Source organism: Trypanosoma cruzi, genomic scaffold (assembly GCF_000209065.1).
Source record: "Trypanosoma cruzi strain CL Brener 1047053517141 genomic scaffold, whole genome shotgun sequence".
Classification (NCBI taxonomy): Eukaryota; Euglenozoa; class Kinetoplastea; order Trypanosomatida; family Trypanosomatidae; genus Trypanosoma; species Trypanosoma cruzi.
In genome coordinates, this window is record NW_001849482.1 from 1 (window position 1) to 12,356 (window position 12,356).

A 12,356-nucleotide genomic window follows, 5' to 3' on the forward strand; every position below is an offset into this window, starting at 1 on the left:
AAGAAAACATTGTCCTCTGTTACTGTTCTGCAAAAAAAAAAAAAAATATTGTCCTCTATTACTGTTCGGCAAAAAAAAAAAGAAAATATTGTCCTCTGTTACTGTTCTGCAAAAAAAAAGAAAATATTGTCCTCTACTACTGTTCTGCAAAAGAAAAAAAAAATATTGTCCTCTACTACTGTTCTACAAAAAAAAAGAAAATATTGTCCTCTACTACTGTTCTACAAAAAAAAAGAAAATATTGTCCTCTACTACTGTTCCACAAAAAAAAGAAAACATTGTCCTCTATTACTGTTCTGCAAAAAAAAAAAAAATATTGTCCTCTATTACTGTTCGGCAAAAAAAAAGAAAACATTGTCCTCTACTACTGTTCCACAAAAAAAAAGAAAATATTGTCCTCTACTACTGTTCCACAAAAAAAAAGAAAACATTGTCCTCTACTACTGTTCTACAAAAAAAAAGAAAACATTGTCCTCTACTACTGTTCCACAAAAAAAAAGAAAACATTGTCCTCTATTACTGTTCCACAAAAAAAAAGAAAACATTGTCCTCTACTACTGTTCTACAAAAAAAAAGAAAACATTGTCCTCTACTACTGTTCCACAAAAAAAAAGAAAACATTGTCCTCTACTACTGTTCCACAAAAAAAAAGAAAACATTGTCCTCTACTACTGTTCTACAAAAAAAAAGAAAACATTGTCCTCTACTACTGTTCTACAAAAAAAAAGAAAATATTGTCCTCTACTACTGTTCTACAAAAAAAAAGAAAATATTGTCCTCTACTACTGTTCTACAAAAAAAAAGAAAATATTGTCCTCTGTTACTGTTCCACAAAAAAAAAGAAAACATTGTCCTCTACTACTGTTCTACAAAAAAAAAGAAAACATTGTCCTCTACTACTGTTCTACAAAAAAAAAAAAAATATTGTCCTCTACTACTGTTCCACAAAAAAAAAAAAAACATTGTCCTCTATTACTGTTCTACAAAAAAAAAGAAAACATTGTCCTCTACTACTGTTCCACAAAAAAAAAGAAAACATTGTCCTCTACTACTGTTCTACAAAAAAAAAGAAAACATTGTCCTCTACTACTGGTTCCACAAAAAAAAAGAAAACATTGTCCTCTATTACTGTTCTGCAAAAGAAAAAAAAAATATTGTCCTCTATTACTGTTCCACAAAAAAAAAAGAAAAGTTGTTCTTTACTACTGTTCCACAAAAAAAAAAATTAATTAAATAAATAAATGCACACAAACAAAATATTGTACGGCATCCACGCGCATGCCACAGCCGAACAAAACGTAACGTAAGGGTGGTGGTATGCCGTCGTGATTACCAGCACTTGAAGGGTCCCTCCCCCACTCCACACCCTAATTTTCTGTTTTTTCTTAACACGTTTAACCCCTTCCCCGCAGGACGTTCCGTATTGCTTCTACCATCCTAAGCGGCAGCACAATCAAGGGAAACACACACACACAAACAAACACATACAAAAAAAAAATTTCCCTCACGGCTACCCTGAAATTCGCAGAAAAATTTGCCTCTGATTCTACGGGTATCATATTGGCCAATGTGGAACTACTGAACATATAAATATTCATCATACTTTTTCTTTTCTTTTTTAGAAATGATCAAGCAGCTTCAAATCATGTTTTATATGGATATATTTGTCCTTATTCAAAATTAAATGGTAGGAAAAAAAAAACAAAGGGAAAGCCGCGTTGCACCATTGTCACGGGGATTTTACCTTTCCCTTTCTTCTAGATATGTATATATTTCAATTCTTTGTTGTTGTTTTTTGTTTTGTTTTGTTTTTGTTTTTTAGGCAATCAGCATCTCCATGGAAGCATTTTTGTTTTGAGTGAAATCGGTGTTATCCCGTAGGGGTTCTTCCGGCAATAGCAAGGGCGGTAAAAATAGAAGGTTTACACTGAGCGTCTTGGAGAGCCTTTCAAGCTCCGCGAGAGTGGCCTCTTGTGCAAGCCGGCGGTCATCCATAACGTACGACGAGTACGTGAAGGACGCAAGGCCAATCACCACAAATTCTTGAAGCGTGCCATCCTCCGTAGGAATCCGAACGGCATAGCGACGGAAGGGAATGGACATGGCTCCGACAAACCACACACCGAGAGCAGATACATTTTCCAAGGCTCCTCGGCAGCGGAATGCAAGCTGGGCTTCTTCTTCTTCCTGGATCTCACCGAAACCATTATCGTTAATGTGCTCTTTAGCTGCAGAAAAAGCTTTCGCGAGGTGTGACGCACGGAGTGAATAACAATTGGGTGATGGTTCATTATTTTGGCATGTTGAAGGCTCTTCTGAGCGGCAAGATGCATGAGGCATTTTACTCCTATAACTTTCTCTCTGGCGCTCATGGCGTTTTTCCTCTCGCTCCCCTCTACAATTTCACGAAAACAGGCTTGTTGGTGCTGGCGAACGGCATCACGTTGCACATCCATGTCGGTTCGCTGCTGCGGGATATATTTGTCTAAGAAGGCCCTTGCAGTCGCAGCGTCAGGATGCTTTGAAGCATGCGAAACACAAAAGGTATTTCTACACCTCGGCAACGTGTTTAGAAGTGGTGCTTCCACAAGCCGTTTTGCCGCAAAGGCGTTGCTTGTGCGAGCATACTCCACAGCCGCTGTCGGAGCCTCCAGGACGCAATCCATTACAAAAGTAATAATAAAAAACAAAAAAAAAATTTGTTTTCACCCCCTTAAACCAAATACGCTTTCGGCGCACCTAACTTTTATCTTCAACTGACCACCAGCGGGAGGCACAAGAAAAAGAAAAAAGAATCGGAAAAAATGATGCAGGAGACAAAGTTTGTAAATTGTCATAGAAGGAAAAAAAAAACACACACACAACCAATTAGAGAAATGTGCATATATATATATTCAGCAGAAGAAGGCCTCCTCTATTACACTTTCTCTCTCAAACCATTCCAAGGGAAACAATTTTTTTTTAATTTATTTTACGGGGAAAATTATTCTTTTACTCCATTTACTCCGTTCCTATTGGCGTCTTTTCTTCCTCTTTCCCGTACGCTTCTTTCTAACACAGAAAATTGTCATCAAAGTCAATATGTCACTAAACATATACCCATTTTTGCCTTCACACATACTCCATAATAAATAGAGACACACGGGGGGGGTGGGGAGAAGAGCACCGCTATTATTCCCATTCTGTCGTTCCAGGTAGTTTCGCTGTAAGATCATACATGACACGGGATAAAAAATCCAGCTGCTGCAAAGAATTCACCATTTCCTCCAAGGCGGCCAGTGGCATCAGTGGTGTCCCGGGAAGCGCCGGAACGCCCGTCATGAAGTCGTTTGTAACAAACGTGCGTACCACAACGCTGTATTGACCTTTTTTCTCAAACCCAAGAGGTATGAAAACCACAGGGACTTGGCTCAGCCGACGCACAAGGTCGTGTTTGAGTAACGTGGAGTTCACAATGTCGTCTGCAATACGTAATCTGTCGAGAGTAGTGGGATTCAGTGTCGTCTTCGTGACACTATGCGGAGAATCCTCCCTTTTCGGTCCAAACATAAACACCACGCGGTTCACATGCTGCGCAACCTTTGGGATAGCAAGTGCCAAACGACTGAGTGCCTTCCACTCCGCTTCCACCGGAAATCGACCGGTAGAAATAGCCACAGCATAGGCGTACGTTCTGCCATCACCCTGCACACTAACAGTGCGCACTGGCAGAACGCAAGAAGCCGGTTGAAGATCCCTCAGGGCCTCGCCAAGTGGCCTTGCCAGCTCAATACTTGTGTCTCCCCTGCAGAGTGCCTTCACAATTTCATGTGTTGACTGATAAAATTCGTCTTTGTGCGGGGTGCCGTTGCTGCATAGGACGCGGATGGCCAAACCAGGCCCAGGGAAAGGCTGCTGCTGCACCAAATTCGGTGGAATGCCAAGCCGCACACCCAACTCCCGTACCTCATCCTTGTGATAGTCGCAAAGGGGCTCTATAATTCCTCCAGCATCACGCAACTGACAAACAAGAGCGGTATCGTTATGATGTGTTTTAATGGCATCCGCTGTAAGACTGGCGTACGATTAACCGGACTCGATGAGGTCGGGGCGTAGCGTGCCTTGGGCAAGCAACAGATTATTCACATCCAATTGAAGATCTCGAATAACGGTATCGCACACAGACATAAATGTATTGCCAATTATCACACGTTTTTCCTCAGGATCTGTCACTTCACAGAGTTTCCCCGTTCTATACGGCGCACATTTGCTCCTGGCGGGCATTTCAGTCGTCGCTTCTGCAAATTGCGCACGGGCATCCACGACAACCACAGACACCCCGGCCTCCCTCAAAGCGGCCACAACTTCTTCAGTCTCTCTGAGACGCATAAACCCGTGATCAATGTGTACACACACCACCCGCTCAGATCCGAGAGCCTTCAGCAGCATCACCGCACACACAGTGCTGTCAACTCCACCAGATGCTAGGCACAATACCTTTTGTCCTTGAGCAGTGCGTTTACGAATTATGCGAAGTGCAACCATCTCCCGGTCCTCCATGGTGAAGTTAAAGTGGCAACCACAGAGATTCAGAAAATTCTTGAATATTTGCATCCCATGCTCTGTCAGCTCCACTTCTGGATAAAATTGCACACCAAACAAAGGAAGTTGCTGATGCTGAACTGCAGCGACGATATTTGCACTGCTGCGTGCTACGACCTTTAGCTGCGGTCCAGAGTCCGTGATCGAGTCACCATGCGTCAGTAAAACTTTTTCTCCTGAACCCAGTCCTTTAAAGAGTGGAGACGATAAATCCATCCATATTTCGTCCTGCCCGTCCTCTCGCACGGCTGCTCGGCCAACGGTTCCCCCGAAAGTCCGTGCCAGAAGCTGCATCCCATAACATATGCCAAGCAGAGGCTTACCCACCTCAAAGAGATCAGCGTTGAATTTTGGAGCATCGTCGTCGTATATGGAGCTTGGGCCGCCGCTTATGATGATGCCTTTTATGGCATGGTCGCCGCGAAGAACTTCGGTTGGGGTGCTAAGCGGCACAACACGCGATTCCACATTCAGTTCGCAAATTTTCCTGTCAATCACTTTGCCATATTGAGAGCCGGCGTCAAGAATGACTACGTACTCCCGCACGCTCCCTGGGCTGTCCATTGCTTTGCTGCACGCAACAACAGCAACACAACTCGTCCTTCCCTTCTCCCTCTTTCCAAGCACCAAAAAAAAAAAAAGACATCCAAATGACAGAAAAAAAAATAAACTCCAAACAAATTCACGCCTCTATTGACACACTCGTGCATGTGCAATGACAAACCCCGACAACAGTGCGGCAGTGTACTGGGCTTCTTTCAATCAACAGCATGCTTTACAAAAACACGAAGATGTTTACCGCCAAACTCCATGCCATTCATATTTCCTGCCGCGGTCAAGGCGTCTTCCGCCTCCTCAAACTGCACATCTGCCGTACACTCCTTCCCCTCCTCGTTCCCTGTGCCGGAACACCGGGGCTCAAAGGATGCGACGTCACCAAAGGAGGAGCAAAGACGCAGAAGTGACTGTGCGTCAAAGTGAGAAGGAAGGCAACGAATACGTATTTGACTCGACATCAAACACTAGCAAAAAAAAAATAAGCGAAGAATACTCACGCGCCGAACACCTATGCCAAACACGCAAAGCTTCCACCGTCTCGAAGACCCAGAAAAGCAAGAAGAGAAAAAAACACCACAGAAAGGAGAAAAAGAAGCAAAATAATCAAGAAGATAAAAGAACAACAAGGCGTCATACATCATCCAATGAGCATCAGCCGTGATGCCCCGTGACAGAACCCGACAACAAAAACGACGGCAACACATTTTAAAAAAAGGAAGTTGGCAGTAAGGAAATCCGTAGGGTTTTAAACCCAAATAGCCAGAACGCTTGCACACACGCAGGGAAAAACCTTCTCTCCACCAAATACAACATCTACAATCTAGGCAAACAATAAATAAAAAAAACTCTTTTTTTTATTTTTAGTAGGATCTAATATTATATATATATATATATATATATAATGCAGAATAGAGAGAGTGAAGAGGGGAAACCTCCAAAAAACTGAGTAGCACCCAGCTACTTCTCTTGCTCTTGTGTGAAAACAAATTATATATATATATATATATATATATATAGGTCTGAAAGTGCAGGAGAACAGTGACGGTCTCTAACAGGAGATGAGGGCACGAAGTGCGTCCAATTCTTTCAGGGAATTGTCAAAGTGCATCGAATCCGCCTCCCTGATAGCCTCCGCCCATACTCCCTTGTTCTTTTCATAAGAGTTGGCCTCTTCACTCAGCCACCTGCGTGCGTCATTTTTTTCCCTCCATCCACGCACTGCCGCCTCTAGCGCCCATGACTTCTTTTCGGCTTCTACAGACGCCACAACCTCCGAAATTTTACTTCGCACCTGCCTTGTTTTTTGCTGATGATCCACAAGTTCCTGTTGTTCCGCGTCCTCCAGCTTGCGAATGGCGGAAATTAGTTGCTGTTTACTCTCGTCCCGAACCTCGCGAAAGTCGCGCAGTCTCTCCTTTGCATCCTTGTCCTTCTCCTCTAGCTCTTGCAATCGCGTAGTGACCGCCTGCCTGCGCTTATCCAAAACGCACCAGTACTCCTCATTGCGCAGTCGCCGCTCATCCACCTTCGACTGCAGATCGGCTCTTTCCTTCTCAATCCGCAGAACTTCTTCCTTCTTGTCGGACACCTGGGCCCAGACAAGGGAGATTGTATTCTGAATGTTGGCCTTCTCAAGGTCCCAGTCCTGGACAGTCTTGGCATGCTGTCCCTCAAGCTCCTGCAATGCCGCGCGTGTCTTTTCAAGCTCCGCATTCTTTTCCTTCAGTTCGTTTCTGAGCGCGCGCCATTTCTGAATGAGCTCCTTTACTTGTGAACCCTCCATCGGGAGAAGCGTGCGGCAGGCCCGTCTCGCCGCGTGTGTGTTTCGCGCAAATCTCTCCAGTAGGTACAAAAAAAAGGTGGGTGAAAAAAAAAGAGAAAAAACAACAATTTGACTGGAAGTCATGACGTAGCGTCCGGCGGCGCCCCAGAAGATGCAGAAGGCAAACGATATGCCATGGTATCCCTCTCAGTTTGCAATCAATAATAAAAAAAGGGACACCTCTCCAAATGCAAGGAATGCTGTATGTGCGTTTCCTCCTCCCTTCCTTCTATCCCCTCCCAAAAAGAGTGATAGCTGTGCCCATAGAAGTCAATGCAATAACACTTATTTGTGGTGGGCATTGTTAACTTGAAAAAAAATAAAGGATTTACTGAGAGCAATATGACAAAAAAAAAAAAAAAGGTGTCCAATACATACAAGACCGTTTAATTCTGAGCCTTTTTTGTTTTTGTTTTTTAATTAATTTAATCTTGTCTTCGCCACCGTGAGGTCATTTGTAGAGAAAGCATTACCCTTCCTTAATATATATATATATATATATGTATATGTATGTATGTATATTTAGTATTTGCTCCTTGACCTCCCGCCATCTGTAGTCACCGCTTCATCTCTCATCCATTTTTTTCCTTTCATTTCCTTGTTTTTCTTTTTTTTTTCTTTTTTCTTTTTTTCATCTTTTGGCCATTCTCCTTTCATTCATTGACAAACTATGTAAAGCCGTTGTTACTGCCTTCTTCCCGTCATGTTCCTCACACATACACACACTACTCTGATCATCAAAACACGTCATCCGTACATGACCGTGTGAGTCATGGACACGTTCAAAGGGGCGAGTAGGAAACAATGTTTTTTCTTCAACCCATATTTGCTCTTGTTTCTCTGAGACGGGGCCCTCCCTCGCATTTTTACTTGTGCTTCTTTTCTTTTCTTTTTTTTCTTTGTTCTCCCTATTCCATCGTGAATGGCCTCCACCACAAATCCCACATCTGATTTATCACACGCCCCGCCCCGTTTGTTTGCATTTCGCTAAACTCCAACAGCGCCTGTGTGCCTAAGGCAGCCATGGGAGGCGATCCAGTGAAGTGTGTGTCCGGAATTAGCCGCAACTCCTCCCCCACCCGCAAAAAAAAAGGAAAATGGCAGCCGATGGAAAACAACACACGATACGGGCACATTGCATATTACACCTCCGAAAGGGCTCATAGCGACTCTTAGGCCAATCCAAAGAAACAAATTCGCTAGACGTCTTTTTTTTTTTTTATTGTCCCCGTGACCGTTGGGAAATCACAAAGCGGCAGCCATTTATTATCCCAAGCAAGCAAGCAAAAAAAAACTAAAACAGGGCCTCTCAACCCCGCACCCCTCAGCGCAGAAAGTAGCGGCGGTTTTTGGGTGGTGGACTCCTGAGGAGAAAAAGTACCGCACTCGCCGCACACCGACGCAATGTATTTTTGCGGACAAAAATCAGGTAATCAACAAACAACACAAAAAAAAACACGTTATTTAACAAAAAACAAAGACAACAACAACAACACAAACAAAACACGCTATCATCTGCCTTCGCTCCTTCTGGGCACAAAATCATTGTAGAAGCCTAAATAATAATAATAATAACCATTGCGCAGCCAAAGACACAGAAACCATAAGCAAAACAGTGACCACCTACATGGCCCCCATTTCCACACCAACACCCCCTCTACACTCCACCGAAAAAAGTAAAAAATAATTAAACCCCCATACCCAAAGTAAAAACGTACCCTACCCGCCAAAGAAATAAAAGCAAAAACGTAAATGAAGATCCTCACCAACCCGGGCGGGAGGGGGCAATAAAAAAACATTCATCCTGTACCCTCTTGGGCGTCATATTCCACAAGTATAGAAGAAGCCCCTCTTGTATCCCTTGGCTTTGGTACGGCGACTGTGCTTGTATAACAAAAACTGCTCTCCGCATTCGGGCAATTGCAGTGCCCCTACCGTACCGTTGATTACATCTGCGTTGTTTGCGTTCCGTGGATGTTTTCCTGCTGCTTTCTGTGGTGGCGAGTTTCTTATGTGTGAGTTTCTGTTTACGTATTTTTCCCTTTCCTCTGTGTGTTTATTACCTCTCAGCTACCCAAGGGGTCGCCCGGGTACTCGCCTACCCGGGGCGTATTTACCCCGGCCCCACGCGGCCGCATGCTGCGTTGAACACATGCACGTTTCCACGCAGCATGGCCGCCAGGGTGTCCGCCACTATCATATCGTACGCATTCGTGATGGTGAGTCGGTGGTCCTGATTGCCCAGGATCCGCCGCAGCCACCGCCGACTTGCCGGGTGGATTGCCCCGTTGGTCAGCATGACAAATGGCTCAAAGTCCAGCCCGTTGGCCAGTGCTCAGTGACGGCACTTTTGTCGTTTTTGCGTGAGGCGGTCCCGTGCGGTGCGTAGTGGGTCTGCCTCGTCCATGGACTCCTTTGACACATATGCCGTCACCCTCCCGGCGTACGTGACGGTCACGTCGGTGATCGCGTACGTGTCGAGTCCCACAATGAGGATGTCCGGTCGCCGCCGGCTCGCCTCCGTAAGGCGCGGTTCCATGCCGCATTGGAATCCGCATAGTCGCAACCCATTTGCGAACGTCATGTTGATCATGTCGTGGCGTGTGGTCCGCGGGTTTTGTTGGAGTCGCGTGCACGTATGCACATGCTCATTGGATGCGTCTGCCCCGCATACGCACTTTTGTCCCTCCGGCAGCACGCGCACCAGTAGTCGTTCCCGTATGTAGGTGGAAAAACCTCTGTCGTCCGCATGCACCTGCGGGTCCGTGAGGGGTCTGCCTGCTCCTGCCGCCGTGTTGGACACGAACACCTTGCGATCAGGACCCTGCAGGGCTTCGTAAAGGTCGCCCTGGTGTTTTGCATCCAACTTGTCGGTCAGGGCGTGTTGCTTCCCCTTCTCTCCAAGACACGCGTAGGCAAACTCCGCAATCTCCTTTTGCCGTCGGAGACCGCACCCTCCGCGGCGCACCGGGAGGGCCGCAATGTCGCGTGTGCGCTTTGTAACGGGTCCGTCCATGCTGACGCCCAGTACGCCTGTGACGCGATCGTCGAACCACTCCGCCGCTACTCTCGTGTGTACTGGGGCATGCGTCCGTAGGAGAAACGTCACGCGCGGAAGCGCCGACACCAACAAGAGTCGCCACTGGGTGTGTTTTGCAAATGGGAGCTCCGCAATTGCTCGGAACAGGCGATCTGTCTCCTCCGCCTTGCGTTGCACAAACTGCGTAATCAGCTCGCTCTCTGGGTCGTTTGCTATTCCCGCACCGAGCACGCGGGCAAACGGCCGGATGTACTCCGCGGGCATGTCCACTGGTCCGTCTGTATGGAGGACCTCCGTCTTGTCCTCGTTCGTCTCGATGCCCAGGGCACGCATCGCTCTGGATGTCGCCTCGCATACCTGCCCAAGCATGCCCGGTGGTGTCTCCACCGTAACGTCGTCCAGGTACGCCGTGAAGCTGGCGTTGGGGAAGCTGCTTTCCAGTTGGCGGAGGGTGGCGATGGTGCCGATGGAAAAAAGGACCGGTCCCAGCACCATGCCTTGTCGCACTCCCCGCGTCGACTTCCACGAGTGGACCAATTGTCCCTTTTCGTAGAAGCCCACCAGCCCTTCCGTGCCCAGAAGGAGTCGTGTGACCCGCCAGAGTGGGCTCCATGTGGTGTTACCATAGACGGCGGATAGGATGGCCGTGCGACTAATGGCGTTGTACGCATTCCGGCCGTCCAACATGGCCACGCCGCCCTTGATGTGGAAGTCCTGCCAAACCTTCTCAATCGCCAATTCTGTGCTGTTGCCGACCCCGTATTGCAGGTTCTTAAAGCAGGTTTTGAGGGCTGGCATGACAGCGTCCACCGCCATGAGTGATATAGTCTTTGCCCACACGCATTCGGCGCCAATCGGGCGGAACTTCTTGTTTGGCTTCCGGAGCACCGTGAGGTTGGTTGCCCTGAGGCGGTGTGCCACCTCCGGGGCCACGTTTCCGTTGGCCATGTCCGTCAAAATGGCGGTGATCTCCATGAGGAGCGCCTTGTCCTTCGTGAGGGGGTACACCAGCTCCCGTGTCCAGCCGTCAAGATCCGGTGCTGCGCCTCGCGTTAGGCGGCTCTCAATCAACTTGGCCACGTCCTTGCTGTCGAACGTGACCAGGGGTGCACTGACGGCGGGCTCTGGATACACACTTGTGGGTAGAGGTCGTCAAGGCTTTGGACCAGCTCGGGGGAAAATACCACCGGCTCCGCCTCCGCCGCCGTGAGGAGCGCTGCTGCGCGTCCCGTTGCCTGCAGTGTGCACAGTGTCTCTGCGCGTCTCGCCTTGTATATGTCGGACGCGGTAAATATTTGCTCTGTCTGGTGGGCTGTCGGGTCCTGTTGCTCGTTCTCATCGCCGACCGAACCCTCCCCGTCTTTCGTGGTCTCCATAACACTCGGCACGACTACTACTGTCGTGTTGTTGAAATGGTCGATTGGAGGATTGGTTTTATGCTGCTTGTTGTGGTTGGTGCGGGTGGATTAGCGACTACGCTGTTTCTCCGGCAGTCGTAAGTGGTGTCGCACCAGGTCCATGATGGCCACTTGTTTGCAGCCTCGTTTGTCCGGCGCCGAGGCGTTGTATCCCAGCATGACTGCGCGGCTTACATCCACTCAGTTGGACCACTCGCGCTTGTGGAGGTAACGTCTCGTGGGCACTCTTTCCTGCAGCCACGGGTCTTGCAGCGGGTCTGTGGCTGGTGTCGTCGGCCATTCCACGGAGGGTGCCCGTTCCAGAGACGCCGCCGTCTTGTTATGGTGTGATCCGGTAACCGACGCCCGGTACTCCTCCCGCTGTGTCGCCATGTTTTCCTTACAACATGTGTATTGGCCACAGCGTGGTCGATGTGCTGCCCGTGCTCGCAGGCTGGCCGAGCAAACTTCCCCGCACGCGTCACACCAAACCAGTCCTTGTGAGATGAGCGCTTCATTGGTGATGTCCATCCGTTCCTGCTTACGGTGGACCGCATGGATATGCAATCGTAGGTGTTCCCCACGACGCGGTCCCGAGAACTTGTGGTGGCACCCACCTGCCAGGCACCACACGGGATCAAGCAACGCAGTTGTCTTGTCGTGTGAAAAAGGGTCTCCGCCGTCTTCCTGACCTGTAGTGTCTCTCGGTGTTAATAATTCCCCTCTTCGCCTCCCACGCCTTCCTCCTCCATCTCCTCTTTTTCTGAGGAAGGAGATGATTGTTGGTGTGGTGGCGTCTCGTTCTTATTATTGTGGGGTTTCTCTTGGAGTTGTGTCCGCCTCATTGTGATTTCTTCTTTCTCCTCATTTAGGGATTGGCCTTGTGGTGCCTGCTGGTTTGGTTGGGACGATGTTGGGGGAACTGACGGTTGTAAGAGTCCCTCCTCGTCCTCTTCGC

At 47.8% G+C, this 12,356-nt stretch overlaps 1 protein-coding gene and 2 pseudogenes across 1 annotated transcript, besides 13 other annotated features; all 3 read right to left on the reverse strand.

Moving 5' to 3' along the window:
• Positions 1-1,394: a sequence feature (heterozygous, Esmeraldo-like haplotype).
• Positions 1,215-1,243: a sequence feature (AT_rich).
• Positions 1,395-1,785: a sequence feature (haploid, non-Esmeraldo-like haplotype).
• Positions 1,782-1,819: a microsatellite.
• Positions 1,786-12,356: part of a sequence feature (areas not merged during assembly with more than two copies in the genome that could not be assigned to a particular haplotype) that runs on past the window's edge.
• Tc00.1047053506683.10 lies at positions 1,818-2,666 on the reverse strand (annotated as a pseudogene).
• Positions 2,953-2,974: a sequence feature (AT_rich).
• On the reverse strand, positions 3,170-5,121 carry Tc00.1047053506683.19 (annotated as a pseudogene).
• Positions 6,017-6,040: a microsatellite.
• Positions 6,128-6,155: a microsatellite.
• On the reverse strand, positions 6,188-6,922 carry Tc00.1047053506683.30 (hypothetical protein, conserved; the record flags this gene model as incomplete). The annotated part of the gene is made up of 1 exon (XM_814287.1): positions 6,188-6,922. One exon carries the CDS (start codon positions 6,920-6,922, stop codon positions 6,188-6,190), a length of 735 nt encoding a protein of 244 aa, XP_819380.1.
• Positions 7,444-7,483: a microsatellite.
• Positions 7,541-7,593: a sequence feature (T-rich).
• Positions 7,838-7,862: a microsatellite.
• Positions 8,432-8,465: a microsatellite.
• Positions 9,075-12,356: part of a mobile genetic element that runs on past the window's edge.